The sequence below is a fragment of the Mus caroli genome, unplaced genomic scaffold (assembly GCF_978045245.1).
Source record: "Mus caroli unplaced genomic scaffold, Mus_caroli_1 scaffold_13, whole genome shotgun sequence".
In the NCBI taxonomy this organism is placed as follows: Eukaryota; Metazoa; Chordata; class Mammalia; order Rodentia; family Muridae; genus Mus; species Mus caroli.
The window spans coordinates 46,577,358-46,602,982 of NW_028227268.1; the positions used below are offsets into that span (position 1 = coordinate 46,577,358).

The following is a 25,625-nucleotide window of genomic DNA, read 5'->3' on the forward strand; positions in this document are numbered from 1 at the left end:
GCTACATGCTCTTTCACAGACCCACAGGCTCCACACATTCTCACAAACCAGGCCCCTCCAGCCATTTCTTCACAGTCAGAAGTGGTCTAGGGTCCATTTAGTGGCATATGGCCCCTTGTTGCCAGAAGACTATTCACAAAGAAGGGTGACCCCTTCTTATCCCCAGATCTTTAATAGTGGCCAGGGTCACTATTGAAGTCACTGGACAGTGGAGTTTGGAAAATTTGGGTTAATGGAGCAGGGCAGGCTTTGAGGACATAGGCTGGCCCAGGATACAAAGACCCACTTAGGAAAACCTGACTGTGGTTCACACAGGAGAACACACGTAGGAAACTGACTGGTTGTGAGGAAGAATAGAAGAATGGTGCTGGGCATGGTGGCGCATGCCTTTAATCCCAGCACTTGGGAGGCAGAGGCAGGGGGATTTCTGAATTCAAGGCCAGCCTCACTCTACAGAGTGAGTTCCAGGGCAGCCAGGGCTGCAGAGAAACCCTGTCTCTAAAAACCAAAAAAAAAAAAAAAAAAGATAGAAGAATGTTTTAGGGGCACGCCATGCCCACCCACTTGGTCTTATAGGCAATAGTCAAAAACTCTTACCTTCTCTTCTACCCCCGAATATAAACCGTGTGAAACACCTTCCAGTTAACACAAGTCAGCACACACCAAGAAAAGCAAAGTTGCTTTGAGAAGGCTGCTCCCTGTGTCCAGCAGGCTCACAGAAGACACTAGTAACCAATGTTGCTTTGTTCTTTGAAAGCACCCTGACAGCTGCCCACCCTCGTGTGTGTGCATGTGTGTGTGTGCACATACACCTGTCTCTTGGTGTTATTTCTCAGTAGATGTCACCTCAGTTTTTTTTTAAGATTTATTTATTTTTTATTTATATGATTACACTGCAGCTATCTTCAGACACACACTAGAAGAGGGCATTGGATCCCATTTCAGATGGTTGTGAGCCACCATGTAGTTGCTGGAAATTGAACTCAGAACCTCTAGAAGAGCAGTCAGTGCTCTTAACCATTGAGCCATCTCTCCAGCCCGTCACCTCAGTTTTTTGAGGAAAGGTCTGTCATACTGACCTGGGACTTAATGAGTAGACTACACTGGCTTGGCAGTGAGCCCCGGGGTTCCTCTTCTCTCTCCTGGGCTGGGATTGTAAGTGTACATCACCACACCTGGATTTTCTTAATGTAGAGTATAGGGATCAAACTCAGGTCCTCACACTTACGCAACAAGCACTTTATCAACAGAACCATCTCATCTCCCCAGCCGTCAACCCAGATCCTTAGAATCCTTAGTTCAGAAAGACCTAAAAGCTACTTGGCCTAGACCTTCCTGATCTAAAGAGTTATTTTTCTCCTTCACAGTTTTTTTGTCCACTTTTTTCATGGACTTGATTCATCAAAGTCTGAAGGTTGCTTTCACGATGCTTTGGGCAAAGAGCCAGGCCTCCTTCCCCAGGTCCTCTCGGCCTATGAAAGATGCTGCACTGGCTGCTTGGCTGGCATTTCCCTCGTAGGATGCTTCTAAGCTCTGAGGGAGCTCTTGGGGAGCGGCAGGCCCCCAGGACTGGGGGGCTGCCGAAGCTGCAGTCACACGGGAGCACAGAGCAGGGGCTTGAAGCAGAAGAGAGTTGAAGAACTCCAACTCCTCTCCTGGCAGAGCAGAGTCGGTCTTGATTCCTATAATAGTTATTACCTTCGACAAGGCATAGATCCTTTCAAGACTCCTAGAGGTATGGGCCTATAATTCCAGCTCCCAGGGGAGTGGAGAGTGGAGTGATTGCATGTTCCAGGTCTGCCTGGGCGAGAGAGTGAGATCATATCCAGCCTGGGCAACTTAGTGAGACCTTGCCTCAAAAATACACTGTAAAAAGAGGGTTGTGGACATAGCTCAGTGGAGTACTTGCCTAGGATGTATAAGGATCAATCCCCAGTAACATAAATAACTAAGAATAAATAGTAAACTATAGACCTTTAGCAAAAAAAATTAGTTATACACACATAGTAATTTTGTGTATGATTTCAGGGGACTTTAGAAAGCCACTTTTTCCTTTGGTCAGAGAATGCTGAGCTGAGAAAGAGCTCAGACTGATGGGTGCAGTCACTACTCTCATAGTTCCACTCAGACATCTGCAAGGGAGGTGAACAGACCTCTCACCAGCACAGGAGACAGAGGAGGGGCCTGCATCCAGGAGGACCTGGATTTCAGTTAGAGTTCTGCATTGACTAGCCTGAAGCCTTCAGCATGCCACTTAACCCCTTCTAGGCTGTCTTGTCCTGTCTGCATTAAGGTTCATCAGCCTGTCTCATAGGCTTTGTAATTCGAGTGATACACCTCGACAAGTGGCTCCTTGGTCCACAGTGGATGGTGTGCAGGGGCTGCTCTGCCCTCTCAGGATGCCTGTGTGGGAAGGTCACCTCATCGGGGCTGCAGACTTCATATGGAGCCAGGCGTGGGGTCTGTGCTCTCTTCTCAGCATTCTTTGTGCCCAGGGGACATTCTGGCAGAACCTGTCCCAGCAAATAGCCACGCAGCAGAAGGCCCACAAGCCAGTATATAGGAAAGAAGCAAATTCCTGCAAACCACCTGTGTGACAAGCTGGGCTAAGCTGCCCTTACCTGCATAAGTGGGTTTCCCGTTTCTGTGTTGCACCTTCTGCTCTGGAGCTCGTAGTGATTCCCCTGGCTAACTTGTGGGGGGATTTCTACATCAGCACTGTCTTCACTCTATCCCGTGGTTTTCCTTGTCAGGAAGTTGTTGTGACTCAACTTCTGCTTACTCTCCTGAGTTCCTTAAAGTAACTTGTTACCATTCCTAACCCCTTCTTAGCTTTGTCACACCCACAGCCTAGTTTTGTTTAAAAAAAAAAAAATGTGTACTTTCAGAACAAATAAGAAAGCCTACAGAAGTCTTTACCCCTTCCCCAGCTTTTCTGTCACATTGGCCTTTCCCGCCTTTCTTCTACACACACCCATGTGTTTATGCACATACACTGTTTCAGCCATTTGAACTCTCAAGTCTGAAATAAGACTGTGTATGTCCTAAGATCAAGGACCTGGGCTGGAAAGATGGCTCAACACAACAGCTCTTGCCAAGGACCCGAGTTCAGCTCCCAGCACTCTCATCAGATGCTCACAACCATCTGAACCCCAGCTCCATGGGATCTGACAACCTCTTCTGCCCCTGTGGGCACACATACATCATATATGTAGACAGACCCACATGTGTGCATATAAATGAAAAATAGAGGGTAGGAAGGTAGATCAGTGGCAGTGTCCACCTAGCATCTACAGGGCCCTGGGTTTCAGTCTCAGCACTGCCTCAAACAAACCAGCAAACAAACCTAACAATAAACTTCTGTTGGGTTTGGTGGGTAAGAGCACTGTACACTTCCAGAGAACTGATGCTGGGCTCCCAGCACCCAGCATGTGCACACACACACACACACACGTACATAGTGATCTTTTTAAAATATATAAAAGTTTAAAAAGACCCAGTCTACATAACTGTAATGTAATCTTCAAGATCACATTGATCTCTTATTACCAGTTAAATCCAGAGGTCATGTTGAATTTTACCAGTTGTGTTTATCTAATTCATTAATTTATTTATTTTGAGGCAAGATGTCATGTATGGCAGGCTGTCCTAAAGCTTGCTACATAGCTGAAGATGGCTTGAAATTTAAAAATGTGTGTGTGTGTGTGTGTGTGTGTGTTCATGGGAAGAGTGTGAGTGCACATGTGTGTGGGAGGCTAGAGAATACCCTTAAGTATTCAATTTACTTTATATTAGAATCAATTTATACCTTTAGAAAAGTTATCAAAACTAGCACATTATGTGTATGCAGTGGGAGATGCTTGTGATCTAATGCTCAGTTGCTGAGACAGGAGAACCTTAAATTCCAGGTCAGCCTGGGCTACAGAGCAAAGCCCTGTCGTGAAACCCAAACAACAAAGCTGGACATGAAAGTCAGCACGGTGCTGCTACCAGCCTCCAGGCCTTGCTTGGCTCCGCCAGTTGTCCCACTATTGCCCTTTTCTCTCTAGAACTGATCATTTTAGTGTTCAGGCTACCTGTGATGTGTCCAGGAGGACCTCTTGAGCTGGCTCTTCATCCTTTTTCCATGACCCTATCATTTCCTGAACACTCTCCTTTCTTTCTGGCACACTAAAATGCACTAAAGGCTTATCTTGTGCATTATGTCCAGCCCTAGGATCATGCTTGCTTCCATGCTCCCCAATTTCTCTTTAGGGAGTGATCTCAGACACCAGGCTCTGGTGTGAGTGTGCTGGGTGCCATTGTTCCTGGGCACTCAGCTGAGAGAGCTGAGAAACGTGTGCCCACATGAGCATAGATGCATCCACACACAGGCTATCTTCATACTACCTGTACCTTAAAGCCTGTGGGTTCATGTCAAGACCTCTAGTCTAACCTAGCACCACAGGGATTCCCAAGCTGATTACTGCCTCTATAACACAATAGCAAGATGCACGCTCCTCGCACTCTCAATACATTTACTTGCTTCTTCCGTTTGTCCATATGTAACCCATCTCCCAGTCTCCTCCTAAGCCCACCCCAGAGGCAAGTCCATACCTCCAGCCCAAGAGAAGTGAGAAGGGTGCATGTTAGTGGGTGCAGCTCTGAGTGCATGCATGCTGAATCTGTGTGGGACTCTTGGGCCACCTCCTCCCAGTGCCGCTGCTACATTGCTTTCCAGTCTACTTATTATTTCTGAATGCTGACTTCAGATCCATCCACACGTATCATGCTGAGCCCAGTCTGCAATGAGACGATTGCTTGTCTTCCTTTGTTCATCGTTCCCTGTAATACTCTTTACTCCACATTCATCTTTAACTTAATCAGCAGAACTCCTAACAGTATGTTATGTGAAACCTGCAAATGCTTACACAGTTCTTGGGCACAAAGCTCAAGCTGCAGAGGAGAGCGAGAAGGAAACCACATGTCCATGAGGTTTCTCTCAGCGGGGGAGTCAGGAACAGCAGTGTGGCATGTATCTGCATAGTACTCTAGAGACCTGAGGTCAGTGCCAATGACTCTGTGACCTTGTGCAAAGGTACTTCATGTTGCCAACCTTGGTTTCTTCCCCTTTAAAGCTATTGGGAAGAATAAATGACATCATATTTTATAACACATCTATAAGCTAATGGGAGAGAAAGACCAAAAAGAAGACAGGGAAAAAAGAATGTGTTGTATGATATTAAAAATATGAGGAGCTGGAGAAATGGCTCAGCAGTCAAGAGCACTGACTACTCCCAGAGAATCTGGGTTTAATATCCAGCACCCACATGGGGCCTCACAACAATCTGTAACTCCAATCCTAGGGGATACACCACCCTCTTCTGGCTTTCTTGGGTACTGAGTGTACATATTGCATAGGCAAATATGCAGGCAAACATTCATTCACATAAAATAAATAAAATCTCAAAAAAGGTAAAGGTCTGAAGGGATAGCAGTGGGAATCAAAGAGGTCTCACTGCCTCACTCAAGGCCAGGGGCTTTCACTTTGCATCTCAACCACAGCCACACTCTCTCCTTCACACCTGATCCCTCTTTGGTTTTGGCTTCTGAGATAGGATCTCATGTAGCAGACTTGCCTCACCTCATTATGCAGCTAAGCATCTCCTGCTCCTACTGGCTCTACCTCTCACTTCTAGCTACATCCGTTTGTTCTCTCCCTGATTCTGCAGCAGGCTTTCTCTGCAGCCCATTCCGCAAACAGCATTTTGTCACTCCCTTGAACTGTGACTATTCTAAGGCTGCAGGGATTCTCAGTAGCCCACAGCCCTTGCCCAGGACTTGAGCATTTGTAAACTCTTACTTGCTCACACTTGCTCTCAGGTGGAAAAGACTCCCTGTGGCTCCAGGCTGCAGATTGTTGGGCCACACAGCCCTTTCTCCATTAATCCTACATGAAGATCTTGCCAAACGTCTGCTGTCAGTGATGACCTTCTTTAAGTTAAATGTATTTCAATCTTACCTTACTGCCCTCAAGCCTTGCATACAGGAAGTGTGTGCTTGATACTTAGTTGGACTCGCCCAGTACTTCATAAGCAATGAACCTCAGAGGTTCCATTGGGGCATCTGGATGCATGCTGATGCAGGGTGGAAGAGGGCACAGGGAAGCTTCCTCACTAGGTTTCTTTCTCATCTGCAATAGAGAACAATGCCAAAAGTAACTTGGTGGATATTGCACAAAAATATAGATCTCTAGAGGGTGTTTTTGGTAAACAGTGCTCGATGCTTTATGATCAGGTGGGCTCTGAAATAGGAAGTGGGTAAAGACAGTTAGGGTGGTAGGAAGAGATAGGTGGATAGATAAAGTCACTGCAGAGGGTCATCTGTGTGGAGATGAAACCCTCAGCTGACTCCAGTGCATTCTCTGCCTTGCATTTCTCCTCTCCTACTCCTTCTCCTCCTCTTCTTCCTTCTCTTCTTCCTCTTCCTCCTCCTCATTCTTCACTGTGCCAGCCCCTACCCCCCTCTACTTTTGCACTTTATTCCCATCCTTAGGAACAAAATGTGGAAGATGGCCATCTAAACATACTTTGGGTACTAACATAAAGGATAGCCTGACACACTAGCCAGTGCAGTGGGCTGAGGGAGCATGAACAAATACCGCCACCCCAGGGGAGACCCAGTAGTGCACACAGAGACATTAACACTGTAAATCAGCTGTGTCTATGGCAGATACTAGCTGGAGTGCTGTTCCCAGTACTGTGGAATTACAGCATAAATCAGGGAATGGGCCCTGTTGATTCACATCACCCACTGTGCACCAGGATAGGGAAAGCTTGACCTGTTACACAGTACAGAAAAATATTTACTCAAGTGCTAAAACCAGGTGCTGTGATACATACATGTAATTCCAGCAGTGGGGAAACTGAGGCAGGATATCACAAGTTTCAGGTCAGTTTGGGCAACATAGTAAAACCCTACCTGGAAAAAAAAATAGTAAGAACCAGGTGTATAACACATACTATACCCCAGCACTCAGGAGGCTAATACAAGAGTCATAAGTTCAAAGCCAGTCTCAAAACAGATGAACAAACCAAAACCAAATCATGTGGTAGTGAGTGGCAGGTGATGGTAGTTCCAGCTGAGGGAGCAGGTGTTGGTTTGAGTGTGCAATGGGGTCATGGCCTAGAGAGCTAGATGGAAGGTGCTTTGGCCAGGAGGCGACAGGTGAAGGCCCAGCAGTGGGGCACAGAGGTGACTGGCCTGGGTGCCTTCTCTGCATAAGAGCTGTGAGGATCCATGGGAAAGTAGGGCAAGAAGAGTTTGTGCAGAGTGGGGGTAGTGGCCAAGGCACTTGCAAAGGTCAACCAAAGAGGCCTGTCTCCACAGGCAGAGACCTAGCTCCGTTAAGCAGCCACATCTGGATGTCATAAACTGAGTAACAAAAGCACTGGAGTAAAATGTCAATTGTTTCCTATTCCTGCTAATCGATGCTGTGTGTGGTTCTTGCCTTTTTCTCCTTATTGTATAAATATAGTTTTAAAACACAGCTGGATTCTTGTAGCCTTAGCCAGCAAGCTAAAAAGATACCACATGTCAAGAGGGGCCTCCCATTGTCCTCACAACACAGCTGTGCAGAGGACAGTAGTTAAAGCCCTGCTAGATTCCAGCTCCTGATGACTTGGAGTGACTAGGGCAACTTGAGAGATGTCTGATTGGGAAAGTGGAGACAGAGCCCAGCCACCCTCCTCCTCATGACCTGGCAAGCCACTTTTCCCAGGCACCACTTAGATCCCAAGATTGTTTTTTTCTTACATCTTTAATTCTGAAAGTTCTACAGAAAAACTATTCATCTTAAAGAAGGAAAGCATTCTTTCTGTAAAGCTATCCATCCTCTGACACGTTTAGGTTCATGATGTCTACATCTTTGCTGCCATCAGAGCCTTTTTGAAGGCTGGTGAAAAGCATGAGGCTGGGGTCCAGGCTGTGGGGGTTTGCACCCTGCTTGTCTCGGACAAGGTGTTTTTCTGTGCCTGGCTTTTGGAGACGGGGCATAGTAAAGTAGATACCTAAGAGTTAGCATTCTGTGACATGATTATAAAGTATGGCCATGACTCCTGAGCCATCATAAGTGTTTGGGAAATGGTCACCACTGTTGGCGTTTAGGACTTTGGTTTGTGGAAAGGGGAGCTTGGCATTCCGGGGTGCATGCTTCTGTGGCAGGTTCTCCAGCCAGTTCTGCCTCCTGGTTTTATGACAGAGTTTTAGGTGTCAGCTTTCTCACCTTCTGAGGGAGCAGCAGTGCTCTGTCTCCCTCTCCTGGGTCGGGGGGTCAGACACAGTAATGAGATGCCTGGTGCAAAGCAGTCTACAAATGCCAGAATTCATTACTGCCATCTTTTTAAGCAGGGAGGTGAGTGGCACATGGATAAAATGGGCCCACTTGTAAATTTGGGTCGCACCAGGGATGAGCACTCGTGGGAACAGCTTCGGTCCTTGCAGAGAGCACTCCTGCCTGATCTCTCCAAGTGAAACAATATTTCTGCTTTTCCAGAAACCTCAGCGAGCTGATAGACCGGTTTGTGGCAGATTTCAAAGCCCAGGGCCCCCCCAAGCCCAGCACTGAGGACGGGGGCGCTGTGCTGCCCAGCTGCGCGGACCTCTTTGTCTACTACAAGAAGTGCTTGGTGCAGTGCTCGCAGCTCAGCACCGGCGAGCCCATGGTCGCCCTGACCACCATCTTCCAGAAGCACCTCCGAGAATACGCCTGCAAAATCCTCTCTGGCAACCTGCCTAAGTGAGTCCTGTTCTCCTCACACTCAGCAGGGAATTGAGGCTCCCAATATCCCTAAATGTGGGAGTCTCAAAGGAAAGCCACTCTGGGGTTGTTTACTGAACTGCTAAGAATGTCGAAGAAGAAAACACTCCTCCCAGGCTCTCAAGGGCCTGACCCACTGTTGGTGCTGTCTTCTATAATGGCATGCACAGCTGACCGCGACTGTCAGCAGGCATGTTCCCCCAGACACCAGTGTAGGTCACGGTACATCACTAAGTTGGGCCTTTATGTATATGTATACCGTACACATGGAGTCAGCACAGAAAAATAGAAGTTAGTTACTCAGTAGCAGAGGCAGTGTGGCTTCAGCCTGTTGATGCCCGATAAACAAGCTTTCCTCCTCTGTCTTCCATGGCCTCTGATGCTGTGACCACAGCCCTAAGTTTAGATGTGGGTGGATTGGGGCAGGGGAGAACGCTGAGTGGGTAAAGTGCCTCCTGCACAAGCGTGAAGAGCCAAGTTCAGATCCCCAGCACCACACAAAAGGCTGGGCTTGACAACACTTGCCTGTAACAGCAGCAGCTGCAGGCAGAGGCAAGAAGACCCCAGGGCCTCAGTGGAGCCAGTCAGGCCAGCTCTAGCAAGCTCTGGGCTTAGTGAGAGGCTGATCTCCAAAACCAGGTGGAGAAAGATAGAGGAGGACACCATCATCAACTCTGCTCTCTACTTGTGTGTTCATGGACGCATGTGTGCACTGTTAGGCCATCTTACTCCATGTGTGCACTTATGAGCTCCACATGTATGCACCTTAACTAAGAAAGATTAAGGAGAAGCAGATTTTGTGCCACAGATGACCCAAGTGGGGTCTTCACCTTGGGGAATCCCAAGCCAAGGCACTAGGTCAGCTGGTCTCCTTGGTGAGCATGGGGTCACCCCAGGTAAGGACTGCTCCCCGGCTCTCTAGGCGTTGTGTCTTCCTGTTCCTGTGGGTGAGATGGCCTGAACAGATGACAGTCAAGGTAAGGTCAGGAGCAAAGGCCCCCATTGTGTGTTGATTTATTTGTACTGTAGCCAGCCTTTCCTCTGCTTTCTTCCCTGTCATAAAATATGCAGCTTCAGGAAGCAAGTTAGCAGCTGCAACCTGACTAGTTCCTGTCCTTTTTTTCAGAACCAGCAGCAGCAGTGGGGGGCTGACCATCAGCAGCCTCCTCAAAGAGAAGGAGGGCTCAGAAGTGGCCAGGTTCACTCTGGAGGAGCTGTGTCTCATCTGCAGCATCCTGAGCACAGCCGAGTACTGTCTGGCTACCACCCAGCAGGTGAGCACCCAGCCAAGCACGTCTCCCTCCCAGAGCTCTCTCCCACACCTGGAGCGGGACCTGTGACCTCCACTAAGGTCTCCTGCCACCTTGGGCAGGCCGCTTAGCCTCTCAGAAGCAAACTCACCTTATAGTCAGAGACTGCCCAGGCAGCCATCTTACAGGGAAGAAACGGCCAGCTTCCACCCACATGTAAGCTACAAAACAGGCATGACCTCTTAAAAGTAGGTCAGTAGCACAGTGTCCTTCATGGGAAAAGCATCAATAAACTGTCTTCTGGGTACTAGGCAGCCTTTCCTGACATTTTGTAGCATCCTCTGTCCACCATAACAAACAACCATTGTTTGAAGTGTTGACTGTGAAGCAGAAAGGGTGAGGCCTCTGATGGAGCCAATGGAAGGCAATTCAACAAACTAGCTTTGCAGAAGGTGAGCCAGAGGAACTTGCCACTCAGCCCTCCACAGGGTTATAGACTCCTTTTCCCCATTTGGCCTGGGATCCCCCTGAAGCAACCTGAGAGAATCCTGCTCTTCCTGATGTTAATGTGTATTTCCTAAGCATCTAAGAAGTCAGCTACAAGGGGCAGTTCAGACGTGACAGCTTGGCATTCCTATGTGCCAGAACATGAACACAGGAAGTGTCCAGCATACTCCTTGAGGGTCAGCCAGCTGGGCCCAGAGGCCAAGGCCAAGGCAGTAGCATACTCTACTTGGGGGTGTGGTCACATATACAAGGAATGACTCACAGACCACTTTAGCCTAGGAGCCAGAGCCAGAGACAGGGACAGAGAGAGACAGAGATGCTCAAACACCTCATGAGGAAAATAGATGTTTAGAGTATACGAATGAAGAAGACACATAAAATAATGTCACTGATTCAGAGATTTAGACAGGGTCTCAGTGTGTAGATAGGCTGGCCTCAAAAACTCGGAGATTTTTTTGCCTCTGCCTCCAAGTGCTGGGATTAAAGATGTGCTCCAACCCCCACCCTACCCCCACCACTATTCCTCCACCACCACCACCCAGCTCTTAACACAGAATCTTAGCCATCAAGTGAGGAAAGTGACACAAGCACCTCTGCACTTAGAGGAGACTCAGAAGTTCAGGGTCTTCTTCAGCTACATAGAGCGCTTAAGGCCAGCCTGGACTAGAGACCCTGTCTTAAACCATAATGGGGGCTGGAGAGATGCTCAGCAGTTAAGAGCACTAGTTGCTCTTCCAGAGGACCCAGGTTCAATTCTCAGTATCTACATCGCAGCTTACAACTGTCTGTAACTCCATTTCTAAGAGATTGGTTGCCTTTTCTGGTCTACAGGCACCAGGCACTCTTGTGGCACACATAGATACATGCAAGCAAAACAGTCATATACATAAAATAATAAAATGGTGTTTAAAAAGTGAGCTTGAGACGCTACATCATGTAACAAGTGATCAATTCAAGACAGAGTCGCCACAGACTCAGGGATTGCAGTAGATTCAAGTGTGCCCTCAAAGCTAAGTCCTGCTCAGCCTTGGGTATTGGAATATTTAGGAATCAGGCCTTTTAGGCAAGAAAAAAAACTTTTTAAAGATTTATTTATTTATTTTATATATATGACTACACTATAGCTGTCTTCAGACACACCAGAAGAGGGCATTGGATGCCATGACAGATGGTTATAAACCACTATGAGGTTGCTGGGATTTGAACTCAGGACCTCTGGAAGAGCAGTCAGTGCTCTTAACCGCTGAGCTATCTCTCCAGCCCCTAGGCAAGAAAATTTTACAATGAATCCAAACACCATTGACAAATAAGAGTAAAAGTTGGGTGGTATATAACTTGATTTTTCAGACTTACTATAGGGCTAGGGCATTCAGTGGTAGAGTACTCACCTAGCATGTGTGCCACCCTGGCTTCAGACCACCCAAGACCTCTCACAGAGCTGGGGTAAGGAAGACGGTGCTGCTGTTGGCAAAAGCACCTCCTCTTTCCAAGCAGCTGCTGCTCTCCATCTTACTAATATGTCCTCCCAAACACTTTGCATTTTTCTTTTTAAAGAAAAATTGTCTCAAATTCTACATGTTATTCTACCACAAAGTGGCCTTATTTTGTTCATAATTAGATCATAGACATCTTCCTTCTTTCTTTCTCATTCTATCTATCTATCTGTCTGTTTGTCTGTTTCTATCTATCTCTGTCTCTCTAAGACAAATTCTCCTTTTGGGGGTGAGGTGTCGAGACAGAGTTTCTCTGTATAGCAGAGCCACAGATGTCCTGGATGTCCTGGACTTGCTTTGTAAACCAGGCTGGCCTCAAACTCACAGATATCCACCTGCCTCTGCTGCCCCAGTGCTGGAATTAAAAGCTTGTGTCACCATACCCAGCTGACAAATTCTTGTTGGCCCAGGCTAGATTACAGCAGTTTTCATTGTCTCTGCCTTTAGAGTGCTGGGATTCCAGGCCAGCACACTTGGCTGTATCGGACATCTTTTGATTCCAGTACTACCTCAGCTTTCTCAACCCGTTCTGAGTATCTCGTTCATTCTGCCATCCTTTCCAGGGAGCTTTACTATACATTTCTATGTGCTGCTTCAGCTGGTGATGTGCAGAGGAGACAGGCATCTTCCTGTCAGAAGACTTAGAGCAGATGGAAAACAAATAGCAAGCAAGCAGGCTAGGGTTTCCCTGCCACTCAGTAGTAAGGGTGGGAGAAGAAACAAACACTAAGAGAGGAGTTGGGAGGGCTAGGAAATGGGGTCAGGAGGGGGAGCAGGGGCATTATAGAGGGAGGAAGTATGGAGACAAAGACCCTGCAATTGTAAATGCCAGAGGCAAGGCAAAGATAGCAAGATGAGGCCAGAGAGATAGATGACAAGAGCCATGCCATGCTTAAAGTTAGGATTTATCTTCAGTAAAGTAGCAGAGGCCCCTGGAGCATGTGAACACAGGCCTGCGGAACACTGTGCCACCCTCCCGCATCGGTATCCAGGTTTTCAGTAATATAAACCCCTTCTGGGAAGAACTTTACAAATGCAGAGTCTGACCTATTGAGTTCTCTAAACAGCTCCTTACCTCTTAGTAGTGGCAGAATTAAATCTTCCAAGAATCCTTGCATGGCTCTGTACATTCTTCTCTTTATTTCATGAAAATATATTCCTAAATGTGAAATTGCCAGATTACATTTATAAGCTGCCTTCTAAAAATGTTATCCTTGTTTGCACACCTTTAAGGACATTTTGTTTTTAAGTTTTTTAATATGTATGTAAATGTGCCTATGTAATGTATGCACACCATGTTTATGCAGTACTTGCAGAGGCCAAAAGAGGGTGATGTATCCTCTGGAACTAGAGTTACAGGTGGTGGTGAGCCACCGTGTGGGTGCTGAGCCATCTCTCCATCCCTCTAAGAGCACTTTAAATCTTAATGCAAAGCATTCATCTTCTTAGAGTGAGAGTGACTCACTTAAGAGTGCTAGATTTATCCATCCCCAGGGATTTTTAGGTACGCACAGATCCTGACCATCCCATATCTCTCCATTGTATATCACTCGTATATCACATCGTATATGGAGTGAATGCTCCTGCCCTAAGCCCTAAGCTGACCAAAGATAAGATGTATTTCTGATTCACCACTGAGACATCTGGCACCTTGGCAAACATTTTGGCTGATTTTACTGTCACTCGCATTAAAAGTTCCCAACACTGGTGGGGGAGGCTACATGTCACAGGGTAAGCCGGGGGAAACTATACGTAGATACAGCTTAAGAGAAGTAGGGATTAGAAGTGTCCCTCCTTCGTAGATACGGCTTAAGGGAGGAGAGGTGTTTTTGCAGTCCACCCATGCTGGGAAAGAGCAGTGGTGCTCCTGGCTGTGCAGACATGAGAAGAGACTCCTCTGGCTATTGGCCAAGAAGCAGGGTTCTCCTGTAACCTTCAAATGCTCTCACCCGCTTTTGACATGCAGTCTCTAACTCATAAAGGCTCCACGGCCTTCAAAATAGTGCCACCACTAGGGACCAAACACTCAAAGCATGAGCCTGTGGAGAACAAACCATGCGAGCTATTGGTGTGTTCTCAGAAGTAAGCCCAGAGTGAGGCCAAAGGAGCTGGGTTCTAGGAAGCTTATTTGATCCTATCACCTGCTGTCTTGGGTGGCTATTGTAGTCCTCACCTATGAAGTCAGGGTAACAGGACTTCCCTCACATCCTGTGTTAATTAAGTGTCCCATGTCATGTTTAGAACTGTCTGGGTCGTCACTTTGTGAGCCTCAGTAGTATGGAACACCTTTGGGTAATCATTAAGCACACTTCTGCTTCTGCCCTTTTCTAACAGCTAGAAGAAAAACTCAAAGAAAAAGTTGATGTGAGTCTGACTGAACGAATTAATCTCACAGGAGAAATGGACACATTCAGCACGTACGTACCTTCCAGGCACTTGCTCCAGGTCAGCCTTTCTTCTTCACGGACCCTGTGTGCTTTAGTCTCTACTAAGAGAGGTCCCAGGGCATTCATGCCCCATCAGCTGTGAGAAGAGTGCCCCCTTACCCCTCCTCCTCCTCTTCCTCCTTTTCCTCTTTCTTTTCCTCCTCCTCCTTCTTTTCCTTCTCTTTCTCCTCTTTGTCTTTCTGACTTAAACAAGTTTTTTGAATATAGATGCTTTCTAAGAACTCAAAAAGAGATCTGGGGTTAGCAGCTATGGGAGTAGCCATAGAAGTTTGGGCTCCTACTGGGTGAGACACACCAAAATAAAACAGGACATGAAAAGCCAGCTGCTCTTCCATTATTAGTGATTAAAACATAAGATTTCATGAAGAAATATAATTTTTAAATTTTGCACTCATTTCAAAAACACCTACAGGGGGCATGTCTAGCATCCCACCACTTTTTTGGAGCAATGACCACAGCAATTTGTTTCTTTGCAGTGTCATCTCCAGCAGCATCCAGCTGTTGGTTCAAGATCTGGATGCAGCCTGTGACCCTGCCCTGATTGCCATGAGCAAGGTGAGGTTTTAGGAGCTAGCCTCCTGCCAGTGATTGACATGCCTTCCCACAGCCTTTTCGGTTATGTTCTGACCCTGCTTTGTGTCAGCTGAGAGGGCCCTGGGGAGACACCCACACACACACACACCCTAGAGTTCCTGCTAGGCTCACCTGGCACCTATGGTTGTTGCTGGTCCTTTTGTGGGGGTGAGTCTGAAGAAGATCGGTTCTTGGGTCAGCATCTGGTTCCTGCTGAAACCTGCCAGGTGAGCAGTTTGTTGAGCTCTACAGCAATGACTACAGAGGTTCTGACTCTTCCTGAGCTTTGGTGTCAGTGCTAAGTACTTGGATGAGCCTGTGCTCTTGGGTTTTCACGTACCCTTAGCCCTCAGCCCTCTATAGCCCTTTTGACACTTAGCATATGCTGCTCTTTCTTCCTCAAACATAAATTCCTGAGGAATGTGGTGAGTCACGCCTGTGATCTCAGGATTTAGAAGCTGAGACAAGAAGATTTCAAGTTCAAGGTCAGCCTGTGCTACACAGGAAGGCCCTGTCTCAAAAAAGAACAAAAGTATTCCTTAAGTGTCTAGACCATATTGAAGACTTTATGTTTATTGATTAAGTAGAAAGTAGGCAATTCTTTGTTGACTTTTAAAGCCCAACAAAGCCTCGTAAAGTAGGGATTAAGAAACCATAGCCTGCAGCCAAATGTGGCCCACCACTTGTTCCTCTAAGTCTTAGTGGGACGTAGTAGCTGTGTTCATTCACTTAAGCACTGTCTATGGCTGTTGCTGGAACTGTAGAAACCAGTGGTTATAGCAGAGACCTTATGGCCCACAAAGCTAAAACATCGTCTAGTTGACCCTATCCAGATAAAGCTTGCCAATACCTATCTAGTCAATGATTCTTGGAATATTCTTCTCAGTTTTGGAAGAATAACCTGTCTGGGGAAACTAGGCAGAATTTATGACAGAGGGCAGTGGGCAGAACCATGACGCTGGATAGGAAGACCTAAAGTTTTCTGGTTTTCCTTTTGAGAGCACTGCACAGACGACTAAACCTATGCAGACCCATCTCTCTGTGTGAAATTCATCTGACTGGCGGCCCCTCAGCTGTGCAAGTGGACAGCAGTTGAGTGCCTAGTGGTGCTAGTCAAGCACTCAGAAAGCACAGCTTCCCCCGTCTTGACAAGAGGAGCACCACGCCTCAGGAAGTAGACATTTGGTCTGAGTTTGGTTTTATAATAGATTATAACTATTTAACAAAAATAGGATTAAAACCAAAGTTTTGGCTTTGGAGTTTAAGGAGTGAAGTAAGAAGTTGAGAAGCAGCTGCTGTTCTTAAGACCGATCCTGTGCCCAGCCGGGGTCCCCAGCCACAGGCCGTAGGCAACCAGTTTGAGGCTGCTCTGTGGAGCGGAGCTGTGAGGATCCGTGTCCTAGGCTCTGGTTTATTCCCTCACTGCTGGCAAACCTTCTGTGCATCCTGAGTATGATCCATTCCAGCTGCTGTCTCCTGAATGCCCTGCCACACTGCAGCCTGGAGCACAGCTGCCGTCTCCTGAACTGCCCTGCCACATTGCAGCCTGGAGTGCAGCTGCCAAAAGATTTTCACACTGACCAAAGGAAGAGTGGAACCTTTTTTTCTTCCTTCTCTCTTTTTGTAAAATAACACGTGGAGTGGGTTTAACACTCCAGGTGTTGCTTATATGAACTGTCAGTTCATTAGGCAGACTTCTCTCGAGTTCCTCTTTCTCGCCAGCCATTTCTCCCCAGATGCACCCCAGCAAATGTCAACCATACCTCCAGAGTCTTATGTTTATATCATAGGATAACCATAGGCTTGGGAACATAGCGGTTGGAAGGCCATTCCTGTTTGTCTGAGTCTTCTGGAGCTCTAGCAAAATGAGATCCATGTGACTAAAGTAAACATGGCAGTGTCACTGACTGACTCAGCATGAGCCCTGCATTCTGCTTCATGAAGTTTCTTCAAGGATTTTTTTTTTCAAACCTTGTGATGGTGGTTATTTTTGTCTTTGATTCCATCATTGTTTGCTGCTGGATAACTAGTCCACCCTGTATTCTGTCTAACAATGCTGGGGGTTGCAAGCCTGGGAAAGGCATCGGCATTGTCCCCAGGTGCTCCGTCTAATAGGTGGAGGCAGATGTAAGCAGAGTGTGCAGATGTGTGGTATGAGCAAGGGGAAATTGGGACCAGAGGAGAAAAGCAGAATCCAACAGTCAGCAGCATCTAAGAAACCAGAGGCAGATAGGACATGGTCCAATTCTCTTGAAGGAATTTGTGATGAGGATGCTGTTCAAACAGAACTGCAGGATGCTGCAGTTTTCAAAGTTAGTAAAGTCAGTTTGTCAGAATCCCCAATCTCTTTCACTGCCTTGGGAAGTTACAGAGAGGTCTAGACTCAGGCAAGGCTGTCTTCAATTTCGTGCTGTGCTGGGAGAAAACTCAAAATAACCAATAAAATAAATAGATGTACTTCATCAATAGTGAGGGCAGTGGGGAGTTGGCTTCCGGCAGAGCCCAGGGCTGGTTCTGAGGTGAGGGAAGGAGGCTCCTTGACAAGGTGGATAGAGCCCAGCAACTGGTCACATCATTGTCCTGGGAGGCCAACGCTCTGGAATATCCTCAGTTAGCATATAAGGATGAATAATTAATAGGTTGCCGTATTTCCTGTCAATTCCTTGGGCACCTTGTCTGTGCAGTTTGTACTGCTCCCGTGCAAACACCCTCTACCCCAGCTTGAAGCAGGTTCAACTTAACTAAGTATGCACTGCTTTCTGGTGGTGGCCAGCCCTCCCTCACTCTGACCTTTCTACTTAGAATTCTCCTTGAACTGCTGTCTACCCAGAAAGCACAGCCTTTTCAAGAGTGAGCTCTGAGCTCTATCTCCCCTTTAAAATGTTGAACTATAATTCCTGTCTTAGTTAGGGTTTCTATTGCTATGATAAAGCACCATGACCGAAAGCAACTTGTGGAGGAAAAGGCTTAGATCTTAGGTCTTCCTCTGTCACTGAGGGGAGTCAGGCAGAAACCTGGATTCAAGTCGACAAGCTAGCCAAAGCAAATCCCAGAGCACATGTCACCCCTTAAAGTGTCCAAACTAAGAGAATTTAATAAACATATGAGACCACAGGGCCACCAGGACTGTCTCATTCCAGGGTATCCTTATGACCCTAGAAGGAAGCCCCCAACATGCCCTGTTCCCTGACAGCTATTAGTCTACTTCCTGTCTGTATAGATTACCTATCCTGCTGGACTGCCTACACTTTACAGTATTTTCAGAGTTCATTCATGGTATACCATGTGTCAGTACTGCACATTCCTGATTTCTCTGTGTTTTTGTGAGTTTTGTTTGTTTGTTTTTGTTTTCAGATAGGGTCTTACCATAGTAAGATGTTTTGGATGCTGGCTGTCCTGGAACTTACTATGTAAACCATACTACTCTCAAACACACAAGAGATCCACCTGCCTCTGCCTACCAAGTACTATGATTAAAAATGTGCACCGCCACACCGAGACACATTCCATTTTTAGAACAATGCTAGGAGTTGGATCCAGGACCTTGCTAATAACGAGCATGTGCTGTACCATTAAACTACTCACCCAGCCTCTAGTCCAGTCCTTCAATGGCTGAGTGATAATCCGTTGCTTCCAGCTTGTCAGAACAGTGCTGTGAACATCTGTGTGAGTGTACCTTCTCAGTTTTCTTCAGTGCACACCTAGGAGAGGAACTGCTAGGTCTCATGGGAACTTCACTGATCAGTTCCAGGCACTGTCTCATGGTTTTCCATATCTACCATTTGACATTGCCATTAGTACCGTAGAAGTCTAAACTTTGCACATGTGTGGCCATCCGTTCAGGTATGAGGACCTGTCTCCTCGTGGCCTCACTCCTAGTCTCTGGTGACTAAGAAAAAGTACCAGTAGGCATCTCTAGACATGCTTGTCGGCAGTCTGCCTGTCCTCTTTAGAGAAATGTTGGCTGAACCCTTACCATCCAGGCGGGTGGCGTAAACTTGACTTTCTATTGTTGAGTTGTAAAAGGTCATCATCATCTCTTCCTCCTTTTATTTATGTGTGTGTGTATGCTTGCTTGCTTGTGTGTGTGTGTGTGTGTGTGTTTTAAGAACTGATCATGGGATTGAAAGAATTTGAGTTTCTATCCAAGGTCAAACACATTTAGCTTTTCCCATTAATAGTAATTTAGAAAAAAGCAGGGGAGAAATGAAATAAATTAAATTTCCTTCTTGTCTGACATGTAATTTTTGTTAGGTTTCAGGATTGTGAACATGTACTGATTTAGGAAACTGCATCACCATCTCCCAAAGACATTTTGAAGCAGCTAGCACAGGCCTCATATCTGCTCCCATTCTCCTCATTAAAATGTGTATTGTGTCCGTGGGCCCCAGAGCCCCCAAGAGCGAGCACATCAGAGCCCTCAAGACCACTTTTCACATGTGATCAAGATGCAGCTTTTTCTTCATGAAAAATATTCCTATTTTATTGTGATAAAGGCAAATCATCCCCATTAATATTAGAAAATACAGGTTTGTTTGTTTGTTTGTTTGTTTGTTTGTTTGTTTGTTTGTTTGTTTGTTTTGAGACAGGGTATCCGTATAGCCTTGGCTGTTCTAGAACTTTCTATCTAGACCAGGCTAGCCTCCAACTCACAGAATTCTACCTGCCTCTGCTTCCCAAGAGCTGGGATTAAAAGTGTGCCAGAATTTATCTGGAAATGCCAGAGTCTTATTTTTTTTGCTGTGCCCATTCTAGTACCAATATCATTTGTGCCATTTGCTGAGAGATTTGCCTGGTAGCTGTGTGCACCCACTAGGGACCTCGGGCTTACCTTGAAGCAGCCCAGTGAAGTGGGGGTGCTTTCCTCAATCTGTTTTCTCTTTCTCACAGTTATCCAATTGCATGCCAGTGTAGTGTTTGCCTTAGATTGCCCTGCCTGTCTCTACTGTGTCACTTGAGTTTCCTGTTCTATAAGACTGTCGGAACTAAATGACATCATACACAGATAGTAAGTGAAATGACACCAGGCAAAGCATCACCCGTGGGAGCACACAGATACACATACATAGGAGGCCATCTTTAACACATGTACATGGAGGACACATATCCATACCTGGGAGGCCACACACACACACATGCACACTTGTGCTGCTGCCTTGTTTGTTTTTGTTTGGTTTTCAGGGATAGAGTCTTTTTGTTTTGTTTTGTTTTTTTCCGAGACAGGGTTTCTCTGTGTAGCCTTGGCTGTCCTGGAACTCACTTTGTAGACCAGGCTGGCCTCGAACTTAGAAATCCGCCTGCCTCTGCCTCCTGAGTGCTGGGATTAAAGGCGTGTGCCACCACGCCCGGCTCTCAGGGATAGAGTCTTGATGTGTAAGCCAAGGTAGTAGCCTTGAATTTATGGCAGCCCCCCCCCCATGTATTACCATATCCAGCTTTTTAACAATTTAGGCTACAACAACCTAAGTCCAGGAGTGGTAGTTCAGGCCTTTAATCCCAGCACTTGGAAGACAGGAAGCTCTCTGAGTTCTAGGCCAACTAAGACTACATGGTAAGACCTTGTCTCCAAAAATAAATTAAAAACAACCTAATCCTGTAATCATCTATGGTAGCACAGACATCAGCCAACTGGAATGGTGTCTACACACAAGCACTGCTAACTGTATTTTGTACATTTGTTTTAAGTAATAGAAATGGGCTGGTGGCTGGTTATGGTGGTGCATAATAGTAATCCCAGCACTTTTGGAGGCTAATGCAGAAGAATACCATAAGTTCAAAGCCAGCCTGGGCTATATAGTGAGTAGCAAGCCAGGTAGGGCTACAGAGCAAGACCCTGTCTAAAAAACCCCCCAAAAGCATGAGCTTAGGAAAAAAGGCAGGGATTGACGTTCAGAGGTAGAGCACAGAGGCCACAGGTTCCATTCTCAACACAAAAGTAAAACCAGGGACTAGGAAGGTAACTCAGGCAGCCAGGTGACTGTCATGTGCCTGATCCCAAGGTGACTGTCATGGACCTGATCCCAAGCTCCCAAGGTGACCGTCATGTACCTGATCCCAAGCTCCCAAGGTGACCGTCATGTACCTGATCCCAAGCTCCCAAGGTGACCGTCAGGTACCTGATCCCAAGCTCCCGAGAAAAAAGCCAGGGGAGTAGAGACAGGCAGATCCTTGGGACTTGGTGGCCAGCCACCCTAACTAATGAGAGACCCTGTCTCAAACAAAGTAGACTCCTGAGAAACAGTACCGAGGGTTGACCTCTGACCTTTGCTCACACATTTACACACACGTGCACATGCACACACACACACACACACACACACAAACACACACACACACACACACAGAGCAATGTCAGTTTTCATTGTTTGCCAGTACTTTAAATTCTTTCCTTCACTAAGCTGACCATAAAGTTTGAAATCATGAGTGCTTGCTAGTGCTTCTTTCAGGTTGGCCATGCCTGGCTAAAACTTAGAGCAGGGGGGATTTTCACATATATAACGTATGTGAGCATTGGTGATGTCCATTCAGCTAACTAGAGAGAACTTAAAGCAGCATAGCCGCAATCCGCCTTCCAACAGAGTTGCTTTATAACTGGTGACAGAGCATGTACCTGATCCCAAGCTCCCAAGGTGACCGTTATGTACCTGATCCCAAGCTCCCAAGGTGACCGTCAGGTACCTGATCCCAAGCTCCCAAGGTGACCGTCAGGTACCTGATCCCAAGCTCCCAAGGTGACCGTCAGGTACCTGATCCCAAGCTCCCAAGGTGACCGTCAGGTACCTGATCCCAAGCTCCCGAGAAAAAAGCCAGGGGAGTAGAGACAGGCAGTAGAGACGGCTTCATACCCGTCTTTTGTGAGTGAGGAGCTGTCATGTTTAAATAATTGTTTATAAACCGCATTGAGATCGTGAACTATCCAGTGCTGCCAACTTAGAAGGCACTAGTCACTTATTTGTTGATTGCCAGTGGGACACGAAGCTCTGCCCAGTTCCCTGTCTCCTGCCCTTGCCCAGATCACGGTGTTCCAAGCCTTGCTGCAGAGCTGGGAGAGGAAGGTGCAGGGTGGATCTAACACCTGTCAGTTTGGGCCTCACCCTATGAGTTCACTGGGAATCATTGTTTGGAAGGATCAGATCTTTAAAATGAGGTAGAAGAAATGCTTCTCAAATAAGGTAACAGATAATGAGGAAAACATTACACCCAGCCAGAGTGCTCATTGTCCAGGCAGCTCCTGTTGGAGCGCTAACTGTTTCTCCATTGTCTCTATTTTTTCCCAGTTAATTTTTTTTTTTTTTTTTTTTTTTTACTGCCAAACAAGCCTGTAGCTGCAGCTACTGGAGAGGCTGAGGTGGGAAGAACTCTGAAGCTCAGAAATCATGAGATCAGCCTGGACAGCACAGTGTGGCTCTGTCCAATCAGTCAGTGAGCAGATTCATACATATAATTTCCTTTTTCTTTAAATAAATTTATTTTCAAATAAAATTTCCTCTTTTTTTTTTTTTTTGTTGTTGTTATTTTGGTTTTTTGAGACAGGGTTTCTCTGTATAGCCCTGGCTGTCCTAGAACTCACTTTGTAGACCAGGCTGGCCTTGAACTCAGAAATCCTCCTGCCTCTGCCTCCCGAGTGCTGGGATTAAAGGCATGCGCCACCACGCCTGGTATAAAATTGCCTTTTTAAAGAGATTTGTTTTTAAACGTATTTATTTTGTATCTACTTACGTACATGTGTGCCATGGTACATGTGTGGGGGTCAGAGGGCATCTTACAATAGTCAGGTTTTTTTCTCTTTCTACCATGTGGGTCCCAGGTATCAAACTCAGAAAAACAGCCTTGGCAGCAAGTGCTTTTACTCACTGAGGCATCTGGCTGATCCAGAGTTCCCATTTTTCTGTCTGGAGCCTGTGTTGGTTTACGTGGGTTTTGTTTGTTTGTTTTATTTTTATTTTTTTAAAAGATTTATTTATTTTATTTTATGTATATGAGTACACTGTAGATGTACAGATGGTTGTGAGCCTTCATGTGGTTGTCGGGAATTGAATTTTAGGACCTCTGCTCACTCCGGTCAACCCTGCTCACTCTGGTTGGCCCCACTCGCTCAGTCCCTATTCAATCTGGCCCAAAGATTTATTTATTATTATATATAAGTACACTGCGGCTATCTTCTGACACACCAGAAGAGGGCATCAGATCTCATTATGGGTGGTTGTGAGCCACCATGTGGTTTCTGGGATTTGAACTCAGGACCTTCGGAAGAGCAGTCAGTGTTTACCCGCTGAGCCATCTCACCAGCCCATTTGTTTGTTTTATTAGAGACAGAATGTTGTATATGTGGTCCTGGCTGACCTTAAGCTTACAAACCTCTTTCAGCCTACAAACCTACAAATGCTGGAGAGCACAGGCATGTACCACCACACCCAGCTTCAAAACCTGACTTGAAGCTTTGCAAGAGGCTTTTCATGCCTCTGTAAAATGGGGGGTTGGGAGGGTGGAGCCAGAGAGCTCATAGATTAAGGGAACTTGTTGCTCTTGCAGAGAAACAGAAGTGTTTTCTTGCCAGAGACATGGAGGCTTTAGTGCTGCTGACCTCCAGTCTGAATGGAGCCTAAGGGCTATGTTTGGCTTAAGAGTTTGAATAGGCAACCTTGTTTAGCTTTAAAGGCTAGCTCATCAGGGCTCCCCCAAGACAACATCAGGGGTGAGTACCTGCCAGGTGACACACCCTCCTGTGTACCCACAAAAGACAGAGTCACTGCACTGTAAAGTCTTCCTGCTTTCCAGGGCATTTCCCTGATTCTTCCATGGGTGTACAAGTTCGGGCTCCATTTTTTTTGGGGGGGGTGTTTTGTTTTGATTTCGTTATTATTTTGTTTTGCTTTGTTTGAGACTGTGTGTGTGTGTGTGTGTGTGTGTGTGTGTGTGTGTGTGTGTGAGAGAGAGAGAGAGAGAGAGAGAGAGAGAGAGAGAGAGAGAGTGAGTGGTGGTAGTAGTAGTAGTAGTAGTAGTAGTAGTAGTAGTAGTAGTAGTAGTAGTAGTTTCTATAGGAACTAGCTATATAGACCAGGCTGGTCTCCAATTCATAGAGACTCCCCTGCTTCTGCCTCCCAAGTGCTAAGATTAAAGGTACGTGCCACAACCCTCAGCCTCATTTTTGTTCTTAACCAGTCAAAGATCACATCAGCCCTGATGAGAAAATACGAAGTGTACTTTTGTGGGGCGTCTAGAGGAAAGTTGTTTTGTAGCCAGGTGCGGTGGCTCATCCCTCTCATCCTGGCACTTAGGGCTAAGACAGCAAAATTGCTCTAAGTTTAAGGCTAACCGGGGCTATGTAGTAGTTCCAAGCCAGTCTGGATTACAAAGCAAGATCCTGTCCCAAGAAACCAATAAATAACAATAATAAAACTGCAAACTCTTCCCAGTTTACATGAAAAAGGGTCTATAAGTGAATTCTCTTCTAGTTTGTTCTGGGTTTCACCACATTTAGTCCAGCCCCTAAATCTCCCCAGTCCCCCAAGCTGCCTGCAAGTAAACACCCTCCCTGTTCTTCAGTCCCTGACTGTGCTGTCCCTCTATGGCAGTGGCTCTCAACCTCCTAGTGCTGTAACACTGATACAGCTCCTCATGCTGTGGGGACTGCCAACCATAAAATTATTTTTGTTGCTACTTCATAGCTGTAATTGTGCTACTGTTGTGAATCATAATGTAAATATCTGATATGCAGGATGTCTGACATGCGACCCCTATGAAAAGGGGTCTATGAGCTTAGGTGTTCTCATTCCTCTGCTCAGTGATGTGGCGAGCACACTTTACATGATGTCTGCTTAGGTGGGAAGGCTGCCTGAAGCACTAGTGGGAACCTCGGAGGCGGAATGGAGCCTGCGCTCCATGCCACTGGTGAGGCAGGCGGCTTGCTTACTTTTACTCCAAAGCAGCCTCTGTGTCAGGCGATGCCAATCCCTGTGATACCAAGTAGTGACCTAATTTCCATCCCCAATTCCCTTTTCCCATTAACAGGTTAACACTGTTCCCCTGCAGGGGCTCTCAAGCTTGGCTCTGTCCTGTCTGTTTCAGATGCCATGGCAGAATGTGGAGCATGTTGGTGACCAGAGCCCTTATGTCACTTCTGTTATTCTTCACATTAAGCAGAATGTCCCCATCATCCGTGACAACCTGGCTTCCACACGGAAATACTTCACACAGTTCTGCATTAAATTTGCAAAGTAAGTCCTGAGTTGTTCTGCTTTCTTGGTGCACTTTCTGTTTCAGTCTCCCAGGAGAACCAAGCAGCAGCACAGAGATGCCTGTGTACCCTTCCATTCTTGACCATATCCTTCAGGAACCATGCTGACGGGGTACAAACCTGTGACCCCCAAGATCACTCTCGAGGCTGCTCTTTCTGAGTTGCGGGAGATTGTTAATGGTTCTGGTACTCAATAAAGTTATTTCACTGCAGTGCTTAGCCTCCCAGCAGGCCCACAAATCCAGGTGTCCCATCTTCTGGTGGGGCTCATTCTGGGACCTCCAGGAAAACTAATATTCTTCTGTACCCCAATGGGCTATA

General features: G+C 46.5%; 1 protein-coding gene across 2 annotated transcripts in view; it reads left to right on the forward strand.

Moving 5' to 3' along the window:
* Vps53 (VPS53 subunit of GARP complex) overlaps positions 1-25,625 on the forward strand; it is a 131,249-nt gene that overhangs the window by 84,850 nt on the left and 20,774 nt on the right. For both annotated transcript variants that reach the window (XM_021176885.3, XM_029483685.2), the window contains exons 14-18: positions 8,534-8,776; positions 9,924-10,071; positions 14,382-14,464; positions 14,971-15,049; positions 25,136-25,284. In XM_021176885.3, the coding sequence (XP_021032544.1) occupies positions 8,534-8,776; positions 9,924-10,071; positions 14,382-14,464; positions 14,971-15,049; positions 25,136-25,284 (702 nt within the window). The remainder of the gene's footprint in view (positions 1-8,533; positions 8,777-9,923; positions 10,072-14,381; positions 14,465-14,970; positions 15,050-25,135; positions 25,285-25,625) is intronic.